The sequence below is a fragment of the Bos indicus x Bos taurus genome, chromosome 14, assembly GCF_003369695.1.
Source record: "Bos indicus x Bos taurus breed Angus x Brahman F1 hybrid chromosome 14, Bos_hybrid_MaternalHap_v2.0, whole genome shotgun sequence".
In the NCBI taxonomy this organism is placed as follows: Eukaryota; Metazoa; Chordata; class Mammalia; order Artiodactyla; family Bovidae; genus Bos; species Bos indicus x Bos taurus.
In genome coordinates this window covers 27,191,979-27,217,296 of record NC_040089.1, presented here as the reverse complement: position 1 = coordinate 27,217,296, position 25,318 = coordinate 27,191,979, and the positions used below count along the sequence as shown (strand labels likewise).

At 40.6% G+C, this 25,318-nt stretch overlaps 1 protein-coding gene across 1 annotated transcript in view; it reads right to left on the bottom strand.

The window, feature by feature from the left end:
- CLVS1 (clavesin 1) overlaps positions 1 to 25,318 on the bottom strand; it is a 175,087-nt gene that overhangs the window by 93,016 nt on the left and 56,753 nt on the right. Inside the window, exon 3 of the mRNA XM_027561058.1 lies at positions 15,826 to 16,000. Within this exon, the coding sequence (XP_027416859.1) occupies positions 15,826 to 16,000 (175 nt within the window). The remainder of the gene's footprint in view (positions 1 to 15,825; positions 16,001 to 25,318) is intronic.

Genomic DNA, 25,318 nt, shown 5'->3' with positions numbered 1-25,318 from the left:
CTTTTCACAGCTATTTGTAAGGCCTCCCCAGACAGCCATTTTTCTTTTTTGCATTTCTTTTCCATGGGAATGGTCTTGATTCCTGTCTCCTGTACAATGTCACGAACCTCATTCCATAGTTCATCAGGCACTCTATCTATCAAATCTAGGCCCTTAAATCTATTTCTCACTTCCACTGTATAATCATAAGGGATTTGATTTAGGTCATACCTGAATGGTCTAGTGGTTTTCCCTACTTTCTTCAATTTAAGTCTGAATTTGGCAATAAGGAGTTCATGGTCTGAGCCACAGTCAGCTCCTGGTCTTGTTTTTGCTGACTGTATAGAGCTTCTCCATCTTTGGCTGCAAAGAATATAATCAAAACAGCAAAAGAGACACTGATGTACAGAACAGTCTTTTGGACTCTGTGGGAGAGGGAGAGGGTGGGATGATTTGGGAGAATGGCATTGAAATATGTATAATATCATATATGAAATGAGTCACCAGTCCAGGTTCGATGCACAATACTGGATGCTTGGGGCTGGTGCATGGGACGACCCAGAGGGATGGTACAGGGAGGGAGGAGGGAGGAGGGTTCAGGATGGGGAACACATGTATACCTGTGGCAGATTCATTTTGATATATGGCAAAGTCAATACACTGTTGGTGTAAAGTTAAATAAAATTAAATTAAAAAAAAAAAAAAAAAAAAACAGAGACATCAAGAACATGGAATGTTAGGACCTGCATGCAGTGTGCAATAGGTAGAGCTCAACATTTTGGAGATGAGGTTGGAAAAGGAGGTGCAGAGGGAGTGTCCAGAGATGAGGCTGGAGAAGTAAGCAGGGAAGTTCTAGGAGGGGCTTCAGTCCTAGGCCATGGAGCCTGAACTTGGTCTGATAAGAAATAGGGATGTACTGAAGGATTTTTAAAGGAGATGGTGACTGACCAAGCTAGGAATAGGAATTTCCTCAACTTGATATAATGCAAAAGTGTTAGTCGTTCAGTCATGTCTGACTCTTTACAATCCTGTGGACTATAGCCCACCAGACTCCTCTATCCATGGAATCCTCCAGGAAAGAATACTAGAGTGGGTAGCCATTCTCTTCTCCAGGGGATCTTCCCAACCCAGGGATTGAACCTGGGTCTCCTACACTGCGGGCAGATTCTTTACTGTCTGAGCCACCAGGGAAGCCCCAACCTGATGTAGGGCATTTACAAAATGTACAACTAGCCTCATACCGAGTGGTGAAAGACTGAATGCTTTGCCCTAAGACCAGGAGCAAGACAAGAATGTCTATTCTTGCCACCTCTATTCAGTATTGTACTAGAGGTTCTAGCCAAGGCTATTAAGCAAAGAAAAAAATGCATTCAGATGGCAAGAACAGTAAAACTATCTGTTTTCAGTTGACATGGTCTAGTGTGTGTAAAATCCTAAGCAGTCCAGTTTTTAGAACTAATAAATGAGTTCTTCAAGGTTGTTAAGATATAAGATTAATATGAAAAATTAATTATATTTCAGTACACTAGCAATGAAAACTAGTTTGATTTAAAATATTATCAAAAAAATAAAACACCTAGAGATAAGTTTAACAAAAGAAGTACAAGGCTTATACAACAAAAAGTATAAAATATTTTTGCAAGTACATAAATGTCTAAATCAATGGGAAGACATCTCATGTTAATGTATTGGAAGACAATATTATTATGATGGCAGAACTCCCCAAACAGGTCTAGAGATTCAGTGCAGTCCTTATCAAAATCCAAGTCCACTTTTTTTTTTTCAAAAATTGACAAGCAGATCCTGAAATTCATGTGAAAATGAATGGGACCTAGGATAGCCAAAACAATCTAGAAAAAGAAGAATAAAGTTGGACCACTCACATTTCACAATTTAAAACTTATTTCAAAGCTACAATAGTCAAGACAATATTATACTAACATAGTGTAGACATATGGATCAATGGAGTAAAATTGAGGACCCAGGAAGAAATTCATACGTTAATGATCAATTGATTTCAAACAAGGGAAGCAATACCATATAATGGTGAAAGGATAGTATTTTCAATAAATGATGCCTGAACAAGTGAATATCTTATGCAAAAGATTGAAGTTGGAACCCTACTGTATGCTATACACAAAAATTAACTCAAAATGAATCGTAGACCTAAATGTGAAACTCTTAGAAAAAATTATAGAAGTGAACTTTCACGACCTTGGGTTACACATTTGTGTGTGTGTGTGTGTGTGTGATACCAAAGTACACACAAGAAAAGAGAAATGTTGATAAATTAGACTTCATCAAAATTAAAAACTTTCATGCTTCAAAGGATTCTGTCAATAAATTGAAAACCCAGCTTACTGAATAGGAGAAATATTTGCAAATGATATATCAGATAAGGGAATTGTATTCAGAATATATATGTGTATTACAGGTCAATAATAAAAAGACAAATAACTCAAAATTAGAAAAGGATTTGAATATACAATTCTCCAAAAAGGGGTGTAAGTGGCCACTAAGCACAGGAAAAGATCCTTAGTATCCGGTAGTCATTAGGGAAACGCAAAGCAAAACCTCAATGAGATACTACATCACACCAACAAATATGGATATAACTAAAAAAAAAAAAGAGAGAGAGACAACAGCTAGGGTTAACAAGGATGTGGAGAAATTGAGACCTCATACATTCCTGGGAGGAATATAAAATGGTGCAGCCACTTTGGAAAAAAATGTGTACATAAATGTTCATAGCAAGATCCTTCATAATTGTCAAAAATAGGAAGAACTCAATTGGCCAGCAACTAAAATGAAAAAAAATTGGGGTAGTCATGCAATGGAATATTATTCAGCCATTAAAAAGGAATGAAGTCGTGATAGCTATGACAGCATGGATAAGCCTTGAAAACATTATGCTAAGTGAAAGAAACCAATAACAAAGGATCACATATTGTTTAATTCCATTCATATAAAACATCCAGAATTGGAAAATCTATTTTGAGCTGTGGTGTTGGAGAAGACTCTTGAGAGTCCCTTGGACTGCAAGGAGATCCAACCAGTCCATTCTGAAGGAGATCAGCCCTGGGATTTCTTTGGAGGGAATGACGCTAAAGCTGAAACTCCAGTACTTTGGCCACCTCGTGCGAAGAGTTGACTCATTGGAAAAGACTCTGATGCTGGAAGGGATTGGGGGCAAGAGGAGAAGGGGACGACAGAGGATGAGATGGCTGGATGGCATCACTGACTCGATGGACGTGAGTCTGAGTGAACTCCGGGAGTTGGTGATGGACAGGGAGGCCTGGCGTGCTGCAATTCACGGGGCCGCAAAGAGTTGGACACGACTGAGTGACTGATCTGATCTGATCTAATCCAAACAGAATGTGGATGAGCAGTTTCTTGTGGCTCTGAAAGGAGTGGAGAAGTGATGAATGAGGAGTGACTGGCAGTGGGTATGGGATTGGGGGGCAGGCATGATAAAAATGTTCTAAAATTAGACTGTGGTGATGATTACACAGCTCTGTAAATATGCTAAAAACCATTAAATGTACACATTAAATGAGTGAATTATATGGTATGTGAGTTATATTTTGATAAAAGGTGAAAAGGAGAAACAACAAAATATGAATTATGGGCCTGTCTGGACGGAGGAATTAAGGTTAATTTTTATTTTCTTCTTCATTTTTTGAAATTCTCCAATAAGCTCAAGTTTATTTTTTCAGTTTATCATGAAAAAATATTTATTCAACTTAAAAGGAAATGGTGTATATTACAAGATAAATTTTATTTTTAAGAAGATAGTATGGAATCTTTAAAAGAATTTAGAACAAGGCAGAAAGAACAATTTAAAAAACTGTTCTGTCTTTTGAAAAAGAACTGATGAGGTCCCAAACTGAAGTGGCAACTCTGGGGATGAAGAGAAAAAAATGGAAATGTGAAAAATACAGAGATAAAATCATTTAGAATTAATAATCAATTATATAGATACAGATATACACTGTATCTGTATATGTCAATTGTATCAGTGATCAGTGAAAGTCGCTCAGTCGTGTCAACTCTTTGTGATGCAGGCCAGAATCTCCAGGCTAGAATACTCGAGTGGGTAGCCTTTCCCTTCTCCAGGGGATCTTCCTAACCCAAGGATCAAACTCAGGTCTCCTGCATTGCAGGCAGATTCTTTACCAGCTGAGCCACAAGGGAAGCCTGTATCAATTGTATGTACATATCAATTGTATATACATATATAAAAACAAAATTATTAAATGTGGCCAACTTTCTTTTGGATGGTGTTGTAATTAAGACACTCAGTTTTTTGCAAAGTTACAGAAATATATTATAGGAAAAGGAAAACACAAGAACAATCAAGAAATTGAACTTTTTACCAAAGTACTCAACAATACCATGCTCTGACCAGAGAGAAATATTTCAGAATGTGCTCAGGCTTTCTTTTTTTTAACAGAAAATATTAACATCTCTCAAGATGTCTTTTTCGTAGCTTCTAAATGAGGTCCTCTCTTCTCTACATCTCTTTCAGGACTGAATTCCCCCTTCCAAAGTCTGAAAATCCTCTTAAAAGTTGCCCTGTCCTTTTGCTTTCCTAAGAATATCTTAATTAAAACCTCATTCAGTTAATGGAACAAGTTATTCATAATTTCTTCCAAATCCTTAATAAGTCTCTGGATTAAGGCATCAAGGATTACTCCTCCCAATTAATGACATTTCAGTTGGCATTAGCTTAATCTTTCAAGTTTTTTCATGATGTTAATAATCTCCATTAAATATCTTTAAATTCCTAAATCTAATGTTATCAAAACAGGAGAAATCATCTTTATGACTGTATTGTTAGAATCCGTTAGCAGTGGGAGGTATTTTCCAAAATATTCCATCCAACTTTTGTGCTCAACAAGAATTGCCCTGAGCCTGGCTAGCACTTCACTTTTCCTTTTCTCCCACATGGCACTGAAGAAACACCAGGCTAATGTTTGTCCCGTCCTGGGGACATGACCAGCTGTCCCCTCACCTATGCCTGCTTGGAACCCTGGCAAATGAAAAGTTGAATAAATAGTCATTGAAGTGAGACTTCTTTCTCATCCTTTGAAAATTCATATTACTCATACTTATCAAAAATTATCTCAGATTTTAAATAGTATTAAATGAATACTTTGGCCACTTAATGTGAAGAGCCGACTCATTGGAAAAGACCCTAATGCTGCGAAAGACTGAGGGCAGGAGAAGAAGCAGGGAGGCAGAGGGTTAGATGGTTGGATGGCATCACTGACTCAATGGACATGAGTTTGAGCAAACTCCAGGAGATAGAGGAGGACAGGGAAGCCTGGTGTGCTGCAGTCCATGGGATTGCAAAGTGACTGAATGACTGAACTGAACTGAATTACTTTCCAATATCACCAGTATTTTTAAAATATTTTTTTATACTGAACATGTATAATGAACCCCCAGTAGTGGGGTTTGGGAGTGGAAATCAAGTTGAGAAATCTTAACAGATTTCAAATGCTGAAAGTACCGAAAGCATCTGTTGTTCTCCTATTTAAGAAATATAAACCTTTAAAGAGCTTTGTCTTGGTAATGTTGAAGCTATTTTCACTATAAAAAAAATCTTTAAAACTCAAAAAATTAATAATTTCTAGGATTCCTAAATTATACTAGTGACTAAGTGTCTCTTAAACTGTAAGATTTTCTATATCACATTATAACTACTATAGAGGAAGATCTCTCTCTACTATTTACACATTTCCATGGTGTCTTCAATATCACTTGTTTAAGTGATTGAAACTCTTCTGATAGCTCAGGATCACAACTGTGCACCATGATCTGGCTCCACAGTATACGATACTCTTAGCTCTATGTGGCATGGCCACAAGCATGGTGCTTTCTAGTTTTGGTAGTAAAATTTTTAATCTTCTTTGTGTTTCTTCCCTGGCTGACAGCTGTTATTTCTTGATATAGTCTATATGTCAATATGAATTAGCCCCTCCACCAAATTCTTGTTACAGACTTCTAACACATGGTGAGTCTGGAAACCACATGACCAAATTAAGAAAATAAATGGGGTCCAAAGGAAAGTTTGAGAGATTCTTTTAAGAGTAAAATGTATACATTTAATGCAGGTATTTTGTAACACTTACTTGATGCTGCGAATTTTGTATTCAAGACCATCCCCGAGAAAAAGAAATGCAAAAAGGCAAAATGGTTGTCTGAGGAGGCCTTAGAAAGATCTGAGAAAAGAAGAGAAGCTAAAGGCAAAGGAGAAAGGGAAAGATACACCCATTTGAGTGCAGAGTTCCAAAGAATAGCAAGGAGAGATAAGAAAGCCTTCCTACGTGATTAATGCAAAGAAATAGAGGAAAACAATAGAATGGGAAAGACTAGAGATCTCTTCAAGAAAATTGGAGATACCAAGGGAACATTTCTTGCAAAGATGAGCACAATAAAGGACAGAAATGGTATGGACCTAACAGAAGCAGAAGATATTAAGAAGAGGTGGCAAGAATACACAGAACTATACAGAAAAGTTCTTCATGACCCAGATAACCACAATGGTGTGATCACTCATCTAGAGCCAGACATCCTGGAATGTCAAGTGCGCCTTAGGAAGCATCACTACAAACAAAGCTAGTGGAGATCTTAGATACCTTTGGGAGTCAGCTACTGAGTCAGAGGAAGGAGGGACCTCTGAGTAACTGGCAGTATTCTTTTTCTTAATCTGTTTTTGATTACTTAAATGTTTTCATTTTCTTAAAATTCACTTTGCTGCATGCTTACAATTTGGGTAGTTCTCTGGATGTATATTAACACATCAATAAAGAGTTTATTGCGTAAAAATTAGGCCCTTCTAAGTATAAAAACAAAATACTGCACTTTGAAAAATTATCTTTGGGCTAAAATGAGTTAATGATTCTTATTGGTTTCTTAACAACAAATACTTTCCTTTGATGTAAATGGAGACTGCACTTTATCAGCTATTCATTCTCACAAGTTCCACCTTCTCTTATGAGATGCAACAAAAAGTCTGGGGTCTTTAGTTGGTCTCCAAGGCAACTAAAATCTTATTCAGAACTGATGTTTCACTGATTAATCCAGTCAATCTTTTGTGGGGTTTTGTGTTGTTTTTTTTAAGTGATGATATGTTATTCTCCTGCTCTGCTTCTTACCAAGGGCTGTACATGCTAAGTTGCTTTCAGTTGTGTCCAACTTTCTGTGACCCCTGGACTGCAGCCCCTCAGGCTCCTCTGTCCATGGGATTCTCCAGGCAAGAATACTGGAGTGGGTTGCCATGCCGTCCTCCAGTGGATATTCTCGACCCAGGGCTCGAACCCTCATCTCTTACATCTCCTGCTCTGGCCGGCGGGTTCTTTACCGCTAGTGCCACTTGGGAAAACCAAGGGCTGTTGAGAGGATCAAATTAGGCACTGGGTGACGGTGGTTTAAGTGCCAGACTAACAGTAAGTATCATCATCACCACCACCATCATCATCACCAGGTTTGATTGTGTTTAACCTAGAGCAGAGATAATGAGCTTCTTCAAGATGCTGTCTCACCCTATGGTTATTCTCCTTATTTCTTGTACCATGAACACTAGACTGTCCCCCAATTTAGCTAGAATACCCAGGTCAGGGAGTGTGTGTGTGTACTCAGTCATGTCTGACTCTTTGATACCCCCTGGACTGTAACCCTCCAGGCTTCCTATCCATGGGCTTTCCCAGGCAAGAATGCTGGAGTGGGTTGCCATTTCCTCCTCCAGGGAATCTTCCTGATTCAGGGATTGAAACCATGTCTCCTGTGTCTCCTGCATTGGCAGGCATGTTCTTTACCACTGAGCCACTTGGGAAGCCCAGGATGTGTGGCAGACTTGCTGTTTATGATCTACAGTGAAAGGAACCATCATCAATCAGTGCCAGCATTCTTTTTTTCCTGAGCTGTATTTCAGTTGTTTAGATTTAGTATATGAGGGAAAGCCTGTTTATCCATCCCTGACATAAGCACTAAGGCTATTTCGATGAAGGTAAAGTTATAGATTTGCAGCACTGGGTGATAAAAAAAAGTGTTGTAAGAATGGTGTAGACCAGTGTTGTCAAGGGCTTATTCTCTCCCACACCTGCCTGCTTCTGTCTTCACCATCTTATTGGTTGGCACCATCCCTACCCTTCACCCAGGCTGCACACCCAAGCTTTATCATGGACTCTTCCATCTTCACTTTCCATTCTCAAGCATCCAACAACCAATCACTGCCTTACTTGACTTCCTATGTAGTTGTCAAAATCTTTTGGTCACTCCTACTTTAACCTCTTACTTCTTACTTGAATGATCGCAGTTGTCTTTTATTTGGTTCCCCACCTTTGACTCTTCCCTGCTCATACCTGCCAAATTGATCCCATGGGAAGCATCAGTCTGTGTTGTCATCCTGCTTCAAGATGGCCCTCAACACCTGCAGAAAGAGACCAAGCTCCTTAGCATGGCACAGGGGCACACAGGCTCCTTGCCTGGTCCTGGTGCATGCCAGGATTAGGAACTTGATTCTGTTTCTTTCTCTCTTATTGACTGAGGTCTTGCCTCTGTGATCTTGCCTCTGGTTGGCTCGGTGGTAAAGAATCCATCTGCCAATGCCGGAGACACAGGTTTGATACCTCAGTTGGGAAGATCCCCTGGAGGAGGGCATGGCAACCCACTCCAGTATTCTTGCATGGGAAATCCCATGGACAGAGGAGCCTGGAGGGCTACAGTCTATGGGGTCGTAAAGAGTTGGACATGACTTAATGACTAAACAACAAAAACAACTTGCCCCTGTATTTTTGCCCATAATACCTTCTTTGCCTGAAATTTCTCCCAGCCTGCTTTCACTTGGCTCTTCCGCACTCACCTGTTAAGAATCAGTCAAGATGCAGCTTTACCCAAGAGGCCATTCCTAACTCCCCCTGCCTGAACTGGGATTGTATTAACCTGGTGTGTGTATCTCCCTTCTTGCACATGCAACATCGTTTTCATCATTTGTTTATAGAGCTGCCTCTCCTCTGAATGATGGCTTGCTGAGAGTAGGGACAGCATCTGTTTATTTGTGACTGACTCAAAGTCAAGTCTTAGTAACGGTTTCTTGAATGGATGAATCCAGGCATTGGCCAGGTCTATAATGCATGGGAGTCCAGAAAAACCATTTATCAACAACATGCCAGGGATAGACCTGTTTAATTGGAACTGTTTTAAATGGGCCATCCTATCTGCCATCAGCATCACCGGAGTGTCATTACCTCTAATCATCTTCCTGAGTTTAATGGATACTTAACAAGGTAGCACATTACAGGGGACATTTTATTCCTCTAATATTTCTGTAATAACATATTCTACTATTGCAAACTCAGGATTGTAGCTTTGTGGCCTGGGAAGGTAAAGGGTAGTTTGTTTAGAGGAAATTGTTCGTCAGGCATCCCTGGAGTGTTCAGAATGAATTAAGAACCTTCTTGGCAAAATATATACAAAATACCTTCCTTCTTCCATTTATTAATATTCTTTAATATGTGGAAAGTGTAAGAATCAATCAAAGACTGTAAATGTTACTGATAAAAGAGTCCTGATGAAAAGACGTGAAGTTCAACCTCATTAATCACTCAACTATAGAGGCTTTGGGAGCAGACTCTGGTAATGATTCAAGAGATCGCAACATGTAAACAGAAAGAAAAGGCACCTCATGTGCCACTGTCTGAACAGGTGACACCAAACTGGACCCAAGTCATTGACTGAGGTGAGAAGGGAGCACCCTTGTTTGGGTCCAGTGAACAGCTGCTGCTGCTGCCGCTGCTGTTGCTGCTGCTGTTGCTGCTAAGTCGCTTCAGTCGTGTCCGACTCTGTGCAACCCCATACACGGCAGCCCACCAGGCTCCCTGTCCCTGGGATTCTCCAGGCAAGAACACTGGAGTGGGTTGCCATTTCCTTAGTGAAAAGTGAAAGTGAAGTCGCTCAGTCGTGTCTGACCCTCAGTGACCCCATGGACTGCAGCCTTCCAAGCTCCTCCATCCATGGGATTTTCCAGGCAAGAGTACTGGAGTGGAGTTCCATTGCCTTCTCCACCAGTGAACAGCTGGTGAGATCTAATTTCAAACTTTCAAAAGTTGAGGCAACAGAGAAAGAATTTGCCTGCCAATGCATGAGACACAGGAGATTTGGGTTCAATCCCTGGGTTAGGAAGATCCCCTGGAGAAGGAAATGGCAACCCTCTCCAGTATTCTTGCCTGGGAAATCCCATGGACAGAGAAGCCTGGCAGGCTACAATCTGTGGCCCAGGCACTTTTCATGCACTATTTAATTTCTACCATAAACCAGTGAGGTAGTTCTGTTTTACCACCACATCTTTACAGACAACAAAAACTAGAGCTGATAGAGATAAACCCTAAGGCCTGAGGTCTTTGGGTAGCAGAGCCAGGACTAAAGTCCAAATAGTTGGACTCTACTCTCACCTGCGTTGTCTGGTTGTACCACCAGCAGCAGCACCTGGGAACGTGTTTGAAGTGTAAGCTTATGGACTGTGCTCCAGACCTATGGAATCAGAGACTGGGAATAGGAACAAGGGATGTGGGTTGTAACAGACCCTCCAGGGGAGTCTGCATTTATGGGTGAGATCCATCGCGTTACACTGCCATACCGGCTAGTAGAGCAGTGCTTCTCCAACGTTCATTTGTATGCAGAACTTGAAATGCAGACTGATTTAGTAAGTTTGGGGGTAGTGCCTGAGGCTCCACATTTCTGACTAGCTCCTGGTGATGCTGAGACTGGTGGTTTGCAAACTTTGCATGATAGAATGTAAGCTTCAGGAAGCCAGGTTGCTTTGTTCTCCACTATCAACCAGTTTAGGAGAATACCTGACCCACATTTTCTGTTGAACGAATACACCATGAATCAGTGGGCCTGCATGTCTGAGTCATAGATGGTTGATTGGGTGTGAATCTACTACTAACTTGAAATGCATCTTCCCAACCAGCCTTTCCAAAAATACGATCACCTCCTGCCGTTCATTTACCCTCAGGAACTGTCATGTTTTCCAGTGACTTTATGAATGTTTTACTGTTCTAGTCTTCCAAGTGAATAGGGCACTTTAGATTCCCCAAAGACAAGTGAATGCATTGTGTGTTTTGGAAAAGGGATGGAAAAGTAGGATATGAGAGGAGCAGGATGTGGGAAGGAGGCAAGAGAGGATGGATGAAGGTTGGAAACAGTTTCATGAAAAGGGCTTCCAAGGAGATGAATGGTTCGCAGCTGAGCCTCTGAGCATTGCTCCCAATCCCTTCCCACCTTTGGGTTAAGAGTTGGAAAAGCAACGGACTTCCTTTTCCACTCCTTTCCCGGAGTTTGTTCAAACTCATGTCCATTGAGTTGATGATGCCATCCAACCGTCTCATCCTCTGTCATCCCCTTCTCCTCTTGCCCTCAGTCTTTCCTAGCATCAAGGTCTTTTCCATTGAGTTGGCTTTTCCCACCAGGTGGCCAAAGTATTGGAGCTTCAGTTTCAGCATCAGTCCTTCCAATGAATATTCACAACTGATTTCCTTTAGAATTGACTGGCTTGATCTCCTTGCTGTCCAAGGGACTCTGAAGAGTCTTCTCCAGCACCACAATTTGAAAGTGAAGCATCAGTTCTTTGGCCCTCAGCCTTCTTTATGGTTCAACTCTCACATGGGAGAGTTTAAATAAAAGTTGATGTAAATATTATAAAGCCATTTTTAACAAAACAACAACAAAAGTCATACCACAAACCTTGAACTGGAATGAAGAGTTAATGAGTTGATAAAGTGCTCGATTGGGCAGACAAAAATAACATAAGCACAGAAATGAGAGGAAAAAAAAAAAAAAAGACTGCTTTCTAAATCTCTGGTGAGTCAGAAGTAAGCTTCTGTAAATCTTTAACAACATCTGGGTCCTTAGGGAACCAAATATTTTGTAAATAGCCTATAACTCTTGCTTAGTAAAACACTTCGGCACAGTCAATTCTTTAAGTATCTGGGTTGGCTGAACATTGATATATGCTGTCTGTTGATTGTAATGGTTGGGCAGCAGTGATTTATAAGAAATGATTCCAAAAATTGATTTTGGAAACATTGCAAAACTCAAGAACAGGACTTCAGCTTGTTGCTCTTTCTGCCAGAATTTCCCTGCAGAATTGAGAATAATGCTCTGCTATATTAAAATGGTGGCACAAATATTACTTTGTTTGGTTAAAATTTAAACAGGTTGTAATGAATAGATACGATGGCTCTTTTAGACATTACTTACCACATTTAAGAGATGAAACAGCAGAATAAGAGAAAATGACTTCCAGGCATTCTCAAAATTAGTATTTTAACTAAAGTTATTTTGAACTAATATTCACAGACTATGTAGCTGGGACAACTTAATATTCTAAACAATGACATATCCCATTGTTCTAAAAGAAGGAACATATACAATATATATTATTAGAATTTCATGACTGGCTGATCCAGGGTTAATTTGATGTAGAAAATCTGATGATCCCTTAAAGAGTAGTCTTCTACATGAATATTATTATAACTCATTAATTTGGCCTATAAAATGCATAACCAAAGTTCTATGCACATGCCTTTTTCTTTGAATGATTGAGTGTAATTGCACTTTTATTCACTAAAACTTTATTTTCTAGAGCAGTTTTACATTCACAGCAAAATTGACTGGAAAGGACAGAGATTTCCCATATCCTCTGCTCCCACACATGCGTAGCCTCCCTCATTATCGTCAGTCCCCGTCAGAGTTGTACGTTCATTACAACTGATGAACCTACGTTGACACATCATAATCACACAAAGCCTATCATTTACATTGTGTCTCACTTTTGGTGGACACTCTGCACATTTGGACAAGTGTGTAATCATAAGTATCGATCATTATGGTATCATACATCCTTGTGTTGTGCCTGTTCTTCCCTCCCCACCCCTGCCCACAATCATGTGATTTTATCCTTCATTTTGTTAATGTGGAGTATCACATTGATTAACTTGTGGATATTGAACTATCCTTGCTTCCCTGGAATACATCCCGATGACCATGATGAATTATCATTTAATGTATTGTTGAATTCAATTTGCGAATACTTTTTTGAGGATTTTTGCATCTACATTTATCAGGGATATTGACCTCTAATTTTCTTTCTCTCTTTTTCTTTTAATAATGTCTTTGGTTTTGGTAATGCTGGCCTTGTAGAATGAGTTTGGAGGTGTTCTCTCTTCAGTTTTTTGGAATAGTTTGAGAAGGATAGGTATTAACTCTTCTTTAAATGTTTGGTAGAATTCCTCTGCCTGTCTACAAGACACACAAACCTCTTTGGGCCTTTCTGAAGGTGTAGCAGTAAAAGGAACAACAGCAACCTCTCATCTCTCACTGACTTTTTCTTTCTCCAGTAAAGTTGATGCCTTCACCCATCCCAGAAGTGGTGTGGAATTTATCTTGAATTTTCATGGTTGGCATATGGAGGCCCGTATGGGCTCTTCCTTGTACAATAGCATGACCACAAAGGCATGAATTCTGCTTCCTACCAGTTCGGACATTTTGAAATGCCCAAAGGAATTATTGGTTGCAGTGTGCATGGAAACAACTGCTGCAGAGAAAAAAGTTCCCTGGGAGAGCTGGAAGAGAGGTGACCATGGCATCTGAATGTCCACAGAGCCTGAGAGAGGATGGCCTGGAGTAAGAAGTTGCCAGTGGCTGACCAGAGATGGCCACCAAGTGTGGGGCAGGAACCCAGCCAACACTGTTAGGACAGGAAGCCCATATCCTGGACAGAGCCACGCCCAAGCTCAGCTTCTTCAGGGACCACTGACTTTCTTCTCTTGGAAAAATTGCACCTATCTCAGGTATTTAGGGTCTGGGAAGGCAGAATTTGCAGAAAAAGCTGCATCCCAATCCAGAGCCTGATTGGCATGATGCTGTCCCCCAGTCAAGGGAGTTTACGTTGCTCAGTGACAGAAGGGTCCAGGTCTTTGCTCTGAGAGATGATGGGAGGAAGTACCGGTTCTCCACTCTGACCCTGTCCTTGTGCGTCTCCCCTTCTCCCAGCAGAGGCTCTTCTTTAGCCAGAGCTATGGAACATTGTGGAATGCATCCCTGGTACATGACAAGAGAAGGCCCAGGTAGACTTGCCTTGCCCCACAAAAGGTCATCTAGTATTTCTTGTAAAATACCTTACAAATGTAGGTACAGCTCTATGTTTTAAAACACACTTACATGCATTAACTCAGTAAGACCCACATCAGCCTAGAGAAGTTGGCAGGGGACATGTTATATAATCCACACCATTTCCAGAAAGAAAAATTGGAACACAGGGTTGGAAAAAGTACATTTTCTTCCTGATTTATGAAAAAAATATTATAATTACATAGAACTTGAATCACAGCTATTTACACATGTAATGAATTGTCTCTTTTTAGAAAGATAAAAATGCATGAAGCTTGTACTACCACAGAAAATCCCGAAGATATGGCCAGTGTAATTATAGGGTATGAAATAAACCTTGCAGCTTACTTTAAAACTCCCTTTGATAAAAAGCTTTAGAGAGAGAGAGAGATCAGATGTTCAGAGGCTTAGAAGAGAGGACGGTGGAGAAAAAGGGAGCTAGGAGAAAATGATTGGCAGTAAAGGACAGAAAAGTCTGTGATTGAGATTTTTAGGGCAAGGCAGGATACACTGTAATCTAGAAATGCAAAAACAACTTTAAAAATGTGCCGCCAACACACTGCATGATGTAGCTGCCCAGGACCACTTGGCATTCTTGGAACAGTGTGTACTTGCCCCTGTTCTGAAACAGGAAACCCTTTCAACAAAATAAGATCAATTCAATAAACATAAATTCATCAGAAGCCTAACAAGTGCTACGTATTTGCCAGAAGCCTAATGTAAATCAGCCACAGTTTAAAAAGCAGGTGCATCAATTACTCATTACACTGGAGTAGGATAGGGGATTGAAATGGATTTCCTAGTCTTGTATTTTGAAGAGCTCGAGTACTGGCTGCCTGATCTGAGAATTAACAGGTATTTTTGCTGTCTACATAGCTGCATGTAACTGCAGTCTATTGGGAGGGGAGTCACTCCATTGAGTCAATCTTCCTACAGAATGAAGAATGGGTATGAGTTTCTTCTGTGCTGGTTCTGAATCTCCCTGTATGCCTTTTCTTTTGTATTGTAATGTGTTACCACAAAGTTAAGCAGCATTGCCCCTCTGACTTAGTTTTCACACAATCATTGGTCCTTCAAGCAGAAAGGACCCCAGGGATGGACTCCCCTAACCTCTACCCAGTACAAAAGCCCCTTTCCCAAAGTCCTAATGACTGGTCATACAAACAGAAGTAGAGTTCTGCCTGCTTCCTTTATCTGCCCAGGAGTGATAGCCTTTAGTATACACACCTCGGCATATAGCACTTGGGGAAGTAAGGACCCACCAGGCACATTTTCCTGTGCAAAGATGCTCCCAGAAACCCTGAAAAGCTTCCATGCCACCGCACTGTAAGAGCACTCTCATAAAGCAGATGTTTTTTAGCTTTAATTTTTGTGAACTCTCAGATGAATTTGGCTAAACATCCCCAAGCTTTCTTCATAATTGCTACGGTAGGTAATTTGTACCCGTGGAAACCGTAATTTAGAGCTGTTAATGAAAATGGAGTCTAATTTAAAAACAACAACAACATCTAAACTGAGGCTGGGATAAAAATAGAGTTCTCACAGGTGGATTTTTATCAAAGTTTTCTTTTACCTTTCTCAAAGACAAATATCACTTTAGTTGCAATAAGAAAAGAGCACATGGTCACATACAGTCTTGGAAGGTATTAGTACATTCAGTGAACTTACCTGCAACCCTTCGATGGCTAGTTTGAGGATTGAAGGTGTCAGCTTGGAGGCTTGTTTGAAGGAGAAATTACTCCAGTCTATAATTAAAATGAAACCATTTATCTGAAGCTCCGGATCTTCAATAAGGACTTCCAGTGACAGCAGGATGGCCCGGAGGATGTCTGTGAAGGAGTTTCTGCAGCCAAAGCAGAAAGAGGCAGAGCGTGAATATCAGCAGATGATAGAACTCGGCCTGTGGAGCCCTGGCCAGCTCACTCTGCTCCTTGAGCCCGGGCTGCAGGGCAACACCGGTGTCCTCTACCCAAAGTGACTGGGAATACAGTGACCAAACATACATACAATGGAATACACTCGGCCGTGAAAAGGAAATTGGGTCATTTGTCGTGATGTGGATGGACCTAGAGCCTGTCATACACAGTGAAGTAAGTCAGAAAAAGAAAAACAAATACCGTATATTAATGCATGAAAATGGTGCATGAAACTGATGAACCTATTTGCAGGGCAGGAATAGACGCAGCCACAGAGAATGGACTGTGGACACGGCTCAGGAAGGGGAGGGTGGGATGAACTGAGAGAGTAGCACTGACATATGTACACTGCTGCTGCTAAGTCACTTCAGTCGTGTCCGACTCTGTGTGACCCCATAGACGGGAGCCCACGAGGCTCCCCTGTCCCTAGGATTCTCCAGGCAAGAACATATGTACACTACCACGTGTAAAACGGATAGCTAGTGGGAAGCTGCTGTACAGCACAGGAGCTCAGCTCAGTGCTCTGTGATGACTCAGAGGGGCGAGGCTCCAGAGGGCAGGGATATATGTATGCATATAGTTGATTCACTTTGTTGTACAGCAGAAACTAATGCAACATTGTAAAGCAATTATTCTCCAATAATAAAATTTAAAAAAGAAGAAAGTCTATTCACCACCACCATCCCCCCAGATAAATAAACTTCATAGGAACAATACACTGAGAATCACAGGATGGAACCTCCCTTTGATCTGACTGCACCTGTAGTCCAAACTTTATGAGGTGTCTCTCTTTTGTGTTTCCACGAATCTCTGTTTTCTGCTTCCAGTGCAATGCTGATTGCATTTCATTGAAATGCGTCTCTTACTTTTCTCTCCATCCTGGGCCATGATTGTAGTTGTGTCCCCAAAACCTACTTACTTAATGAATATTGCTGAGCAAATGAGGTAAGACCTTCGTCAGAGGCACTTGTTTTGATTAAACCTCTTATTCCTTTTGTACGTTGAATATCTTGCTCAAAATGTAAAAAAAAAAAAAAACCCATGTGATCCATGCTATTTTGTAGGCTCAATTCATGGATAGAGAAAAATAAAGCTTGAAGAGTCATTTATTTTCATTGAAGGTTTGCAGTGTGATTCAGGAAGGAGTCTGCTTGGAGTACATTGGTAACTATGACAACAGGGAGACCTGACTACAGACTGGAGTTACAGTTCTCTAGCACTGCGTGTGTTCTTCCACATCATATATTCTCAGTCACCAGTTGATTTTTGTTTTAAATAATTTCCAGATACAAAGAAATGATGGCAGATTTTGCTAATTCTCCAAACAAATTATTTGTGCTAAAAATTCAAGACCATAAAGGATCTCTAAATTCAGTGGGTTTTAATTTTTTTGAAAAATATAAGACTGGATGTTAAGTGATGGCAAAATCTATTCCTTCAGTCTATCATTAAAATCAGAAACTGTGGGGCTTTGCACAAAAGTGGTAAAGAATCTACCTGCCAATGCAGGAGACACAGGAGACATGGATTCAGTCCCTGGGTTGAGAAGATCCTCTAGAATAGGAAACAGCACCCACTCTAGGATTCTTGCTTGGAAATTTCCACAGGCAGAGGCACCTAGTGGCTGCAGTCCACAGGGCTGCAAAGAGTCTGACTCAACTGAGCGACTGAGCACATCCACTGTGAAACCAAGTGAAATGATCAGATTCCTGAACATTTCAATCTGATTCAAATTCTAATCAAATCTAATGATTGCAGATTATTAAATTATTATATTGCAGATTATTAAATCAGAAAATATGTAATCAAATATGGAGTTCAGTTCAGTTCAGTTCAGTCGCTCAGTCGTGTCCGACTATTTGTGACCCCATGAATCGCAGCACGCCAGGCCTCCCTATCCATCACCAGCTCCCAGAGTTCACTCAAACTCACATCCATCGAGTCAGTGATGCCATCCAGCCATCTCATCCTCTGTCGTCCCCTTCTCCTCCTGCCCCCAATCCCTCCCAGCATCAGAGTCTTTTCCAATGAGTCAATTCTTTGCATGAGGTGGCCAAAGTACTGGAGTTTCAGCTTTAGCATCATTCCTTCCAAAGAAATCCCAGGGCTGATCTCCTTCAGAACGGACTGGTTGGATCTCCTTGCAGTCCAAGGGACTCTCAAGAGTCTTCTCCAACACCACAGTTCAAAAGCATCAATTCTTCGGTGCTCAGCCTTCTTCACAGTCCAACTCTCACATCCATACATGACCACAGGAAAAACCATAGCCTTGACTAGATGGACCTTTGTTGGCAAAATAATATATCTGCTTTTGAATATGCTATCTAGGTGGGTCATAACTTTCCTTCAAAGGAGTAAACATCTTTTAATTTCATGGCTGCAGTCACCATCTGCAGTGATTTTGGAGCCCAAAAAATAAAGTCTGACACTGTTTCCACTGTTTCCCCATCTATTTCCCATGAAGCGATGGGACCAGATGCCATGATCTTCGTTTTCTGAATGTTGAGCTTTAAGCCAACTTTTTCACTCTCCTCTTTCACTTTCATCAAGAGGCTTTTGAGTTCCTCTTCATTTTCTGCCATAAAGGTTGTGTTATCTGCATATCTGAGGTTATTGATATTTCTCCCAGCAATCTTGATTCCAGCTTGTGCTTCTTCCATCCCAGCATTTCTCATGATGTACTCTGCATAGAAGTTAAATAAGCAGGGTGACAATATACAGCCTTGATGTACTCCTTTTCCTATTTGGAACCAATCTGTTGTTCCATGTCCAGTTCTAACTGTTGCTTCCTGACCTGCATACAAATTTCTCAAGAGGCAGGTCAGATGGTCTGGTATTCCCATCTCTTTCAGAATTTTCCACAGTTTATTGTGATCCACACAGTCAAAGGCTTTGGCATAGTCAATAAAGCAGAAATAGATGTTTTTCTGGAACTCTTTTGCTTTTTCGATGATCCATGGAATTAATAGATACAGACTACTATACATAAAATAGATTCACATCAAGGATCTTACTGTATAGCACAAAGAATTATACCCATTATCTTGTCATAATCTATAATGGAATATAATCTGCAAAAAAATCCCCAAACCATGTCACTATGCTGTACAACTGAAATTAACATAATATTGTAAATCATCTATACGTAAATAAAACAAAAACAAACAAAAAACTAGCAAACCAGCAAAAATTTGCTGAATGGCTATTATAAGCTGAGAGCTCTGCTTAATACTTGAAGTTAAGAAATAGTATGTCATATTTCTACTTTCAAAGATCCCTTAATTTAATTGTGGTCGGGTAAGAGATTAGAAACATGAGTTGAAAGAGATCAATAAAATTTGAGTAATCCGGAATTTATAGAGGAATGAAAGCTTGGGATAATCCCTGAAGGGTAAATTGGATTTTGGATAAGAGGGAAAAGGAACAAGCATTTCAGGAAATAAGAGTGACATGTGAAAAATACAGGTAGCAGCCCATTTTGTGTCTGTACAGTTCTTACTAAAAATGTCTTCCTTATATCAAGCAAAACTTTTCCTCCCCCAAATCTGACCACTGAGTGTTCCGCTACCAAAAACAACCCCTCAGGTCCTTCTGTTGTTGTTGTTTAGTCATTAAGTCATTTCCAACTCTTTGTGACCCCATGGACTGTAGCCCACCAGTCCACCTATGTCCAGCCCACCTCTGTCCAAGAGATTTCCCAGGCAAGAATACCAGAGTGGGTTGCCATTTCCTCCTCTAGAGGATCTGCCAGACCCAGGGCTTGAACCCGAGTCTCCTGCATTGGCAGGCAGATTCTTTACCACTGAGCTACCTGGGAAGCCCCAGGTCCTCCTCTACCACACACTAAATTATCTAAACGTGGTGGTTGTAATGTGCCATATAATCTCTGGATTGAAAAAAATTAATAACTTTAACCATTTCTCATAGGAATTGGTGTTTGATACTGTTCTCATCATTATCGTCTTCTTTTAGATATAGTCTCTTCTAAATTTTAGAGATGTCAAATTCCTATTAATGTAGGGTAAGTTTTCATTGGCTTTGATTTTTTTTTTTTTTTTGCATTCGTATCATATATGATCTAAAGACCCAAGTCTTTAGAGATACTGCCTTGTATTGGAAAGAAACATTGATTTAAGTGGAGCATAGACCAAAGGTTGTGACAGGCAGTTCCACAGGAAAATGTGGAGATGCCCAGTGGTAAACTGCAGATGACCATTAGGGAATTCGAGAGTCTGATCCTGGATTAGCTTTTTTAGAAAGAGTGCATGCATGGAGAGAATGAGGAAATTTAGGAAAGCTAAGCCTTTTTGTGAAGCTTACATGCAGTACTGAGGTTGAAGAAAAAGGGTTAAGGGGAAAAAAAATGTGAGTGGATCACAATACTAATGTGTTTTTTAAAAGGGGGAGAGGATAGTGTTTCAGGAAGTAAGGATATAATAGGTTGCATTACTGATTCCAATTCTTCACTTATCTGAGCATCCACCCACTAGCTTGTGGTTGACCTCATTGATAATAAAGTGTATTTCTTGCCCTTTGGCCATGTGACTTGCTTTAACTGATTGTATGTGACAGAAATGACTGTGTACCACTTCCAGGCCTAGCTCTTAAAGACCTCAGATGTTATTTGTTCTCTTACTTTTTGCCATTGCCATGGAAAAAAAGATGCCACAGCTAGATTCCTAGACTGACAAGAAGGATGACTCCCTAGCCCCCTAGCACATCTTCAAAAGAAGCAGAGCCACCCAGCTGACCTCAGCCTAGATAAACTTTAGCTGCCCCACAGAAGTGTGAGCAGCAATAAACGATTGCTTTTTTAAGCCGCTAAGTTTGAGAATGGTTTGTTACAAATTAACAGCTACTCAATATCAGACAGTAGGTAGTTAACCAAGTCAAATGCAGCAGAAATATGAAGGAGAATTATTATATTTGACAGGAAGTAGATCTTTGGAGAGTTTTTTAAGACAGCCCTTCTCATTGAATAGTGAAAATAAATATTATTGATTATGAAGATTTTTAGCCAATCACTTAAGTGCTATCTCATTTTCAGTTCAGTTCGGTTCAGTCACTCAGTCATGTCTGACTCTTTGTGATCCCATGGACTACAGCATGCCAGGCCTCCCTGTCAATCACCAACTCCATGAGTTTACTCATACTCGTGTCCATTGAGTTGGTGATGCCATCCAATCATCTCATCCTATGTCATCCCCTTCTCCTCCTCCCTTAAATTTTTCCTAGCATTGGGGTCTTTTCAAATGAGTCAGTTCTTCATACCAGGTGGACAAAGTATTGGAGTTTCAGCTTCAGCATCAGTCCTTCCAATGAATATTCAAGACTGATTTCCTTTAGGATTGACTGGTTGGATCTCCTTGCAGTCCAAGGGACTCTCAAGAGTCTTCTCCAACACCACAGTTCAAAAGCATCAATTCTTTGGTGCTCAGCTTTCTTCACAGTCCAACTCTCACATCCATACATGACCACTGGAAAAACCATAGCCTTGACTAGACGGACCTTTGTTGGCAAAGTAATGTCTCTACTTTTAAATATGCTACCTAGGTTGGTCATAACTTTCCTTCCAAGGAGTAAACATCTTTTAATTTCATGGCTGCAGTCACCGTCTGCAGTGATTTTGGAGCCCAGAAAAATAAAGTCTGACACTGTTTCCACTGTTTCATCATCTATTTGCCGTGAAGTGATGGGACCAGATGCCATGATCTTAGTTTTCTCATTTTACTCCTCTGTAAATGAGAGCTAGCACCACTTCCATTACATATCCACTTGTATTCATTCCCAAGAAAACACTGAATCATGGAAATCTGAAAACTATTTTATACATTTTCAAGACCAGAACATTTATAATAATGAATGCAGAATTATTATACTTACAGGGTGATCCCAGGAGAGAAGCAAAATAATTTTGGAATTCACTGTACTTTCCAAATGTTTGAATACTTCATTTTTCTAGAGGAACTGGGTGGGCAGCAAAAAGTTGAATAGAATGTGTCTCAGGTCATGAGGCTTTATCCCCGTTGAGGGGTGTGACTCCCCATATCTTCATTGATTATTAGCTTGAATTCCTTACTTCTTTGCTTCTTCATATGGATTTCCTCATCTTTTCCCTGTTTCTTATTCATCTTATTCTCTTTGAGTTGTGAAATCCTCTCAGCTTTTTGTAATTTCAAATGTACTTCATATAGTTACTCCACCCCCAAGGGGGTGGAACATAGCGCCTCATTCCTGAAGTGTGGGCTGAGCACAGTGACTTTTATTTCAAAGAGTACAGTGTGGAATGGGAGAAAGAGTGACTTTACAGGAGAACCCAAACACACACTTCCTAAGCCAGGTGGCTGGTATCAACAACAACAGAGATAAATCATATTGATTACCCTTGATATGGTGATGAAAACCACATTCTACCTCTGTGATCTTACTCCCCTGCCCCAGATTAATTAAGAAGAATGTGCATGCTCAGTTGGGCAGTCATGTCTGACTCTTTGTGACCCTGTGGACTGTAGTCCGCCAGGCTGCTCTGTCCATGGGATTTTTCAGGCAAGAAGACTGGAGTGGGTTGTCATTTCCTCATCCTAAGGATCTTCCTGACCCTGGGACTGAACCCATGTCTCCTGTGTCTCCTACATTGCAGTTGGATTCTGTACCTGCTGAACCATCAGTAAAGCCCAAGTTAAGCATGAAGATGAGAGATTGTTTCTTTAGACCAGTCTTAACAGGCTTATCCATCTCAGGATATAGACACAAGAATGCAAAATGTTCAAATCCATTATTAAAAATGAAACTGAATCTAAAGTTCTTGAATTCCAATGTGCCAGGGTTCTTTCTTATTAGTGTTTCTGTGGTGAGCAAGTGTATAAATGTTCTATGTGTGTGTATGCATATGTGTGTGTGTGTGTGTGTGTGTGTGTGTCTGGGTGTACACACAATGAATTCATCTTTAGAGTTGCCTCCATTGAAGATTTTTGTTTTAAATGAAAAGATGGTTTGAATAAATAAAACCAGTATTTTATTACATTTGGTCCAAGTGCTTCTAAATCCTCCCCAAGAACTGAAGAGAATGAAATTAACATCAGATGCATCTATCTGCTCACTTAAACAGCTAATGAAATTTCGTATCACTCAGTGTTTTATTTTAAAAGTTTTGAAGTACCTAGAACTGGATAAGGAGCCAGGAAGGCATTTATTCAAAGGTATGACAAAATTTCACTTTATGGCAGATGTAAAAGATAAAAGGATATTATTTTTATATTTCAGATAGAAATGGAAACTAAAAGAAGACATTAAAAAAATACGTATATGGGAAGCAATGAAGCATAGTCATTAGAAGCATAGGGTTTGGAGTTAGCAGACTTTGATTCAAATCTTGGCTATTCTGTATAAACTTAACAAGTGATTTTGTCTCTCTGAGTTTAGTTTTCTCATCTCTAAAAAGAGCTTGATAGCACCTCCCTCCCTGGTAATGATAACTTGAGATAATGTACACAAAGCCATGGCAGAGCAACTGACTCATTCTAGTCCATAGAATGAGCTGATGATGGGCATGTTGGCATTCATTATTATGTAAATGAATATGATATCAAGTGGAAAGTAATAGGAATTTCAGAGTGCTTCAGCTTTATAAGAAGAGATCACCTGTGGCTGGGACGTTTGGGAACATTTTCCATTGGGCTATAATGGAAGGAAAGTTTGGACTCTGGACATAGAAGGAAAAGGGCAGAAGGGGCCACGTGAATAGTAAGTTCTGGGAGCATAGAGCCTATTGTCTTGGGGGCAACAGCAAGTTTGCCTGTGCCTTTGGGACAAGTGAAAAGGAATGTAGAAATATGGTTAGAGTTGTGATCCATCTTCATTCTGCTTGCTGGGAGAGCTACTGGCTGTTTATGCATAGGTTGTAAGTTTGTGCTTTAGGAAGATTTGAACTGGTGACAGGGATTATGTGGTTTGGAGCTAGGAGACTAGAGACACAGAGTCCGATTAAAGGGAGCCATGTGCAGCATAGTAAGTGAGAGTGGAATGGAAATGATAGAGAAATGAGAAGAGCCATGAAATTAAAACATGCTTGCTCCTTGGAAAAAAAGCTATGACCAACCTAGACAATGTATTAAAAAAGCAAGACATTACTTGCCAACAAAGGTCTGTCTAGTCAAAGCTATGGTTTTTCCAGTAGTTATATATGGATGTGGGAGAAGGCAATGGCACCCCACTCCAGTACTCTTGCCTAGAAAATCCCATGGACGGAGGAGCCTGGTGGGCTGCAGTCCATGGGGTCGCTACAAGTCAGATATGACTGAGCGACTTCACTTTCGTTCTTCACTTTCATACAATGGAGAGGGAAATGGCAACCCACTCCAGAATTCTTGCCTGGAGAATCCCAGGGACAGGGGAGCCTGGTGGGCTGCCGTCTATGGGGTCGCACAGAGCCGGACACGACTGAAGTGACTTAGCAGCAACATACATGGATGTGAGAGTTGGACCATAAAGAAAGCTGAGTGCCGAAGAAATGATGTTTTCAAACCTTTTGGTGTTGGAGAAGACTCTTGAGAGTCCCACGGACAGCAAGGAGATCCAACCAGTCCATCCTAAAGGAAATCAGTCCTGAATATTCATTGAAAGGACTGATGCTGAAGCTGAAGCTCCAACACTTTGGCCACCTGATGCAAAGAACTGACCATTGGAAAAGACCCTGATGGTGGGAAAGATTGAAGGCAGGAGGAGAGGGGGATGACAGAGGATGAGACGGTTGGATGGCATCACTGACTTGATGGACATGAGTTTGAGCAAGCTCCGGGAATTGGTGATGGACAGGGAAGCCTAGCGTGCTGCAGTCAGTGGGGTTGCAAAGAGTCAGATGCAACTGAGCAACAGAACTGAGCTGAACTGATGAGGGACAGTACCCAGAATTTAGTTACAGATTAGATATAGAGGTAAAGAGAGGAAAGGCAGTTATACCAGTACAGGCAAAAGGAGCTCTACTGGGTAGGAAGTGAGTCAGAGCTGCTGTAGCTGTTTCTAGTTCTTACATAGTAAGAACCAGCACCCAAGAAAGCAACACACAGTATTATCATTAGTATTAATATGACTTGACCTTGGGGCTGTCAAGGGGGTGCCTAGAAGTGCATGGTTGTATGGGGTCTGAATTCCTGCCACATGAGTGATGAAATATCACCCGAAGTAGAATCATGTCTGCAAGAAAGAACATTTCCTGTTCTCTTCAAAAGAGGACAGCCTGTGAGCTC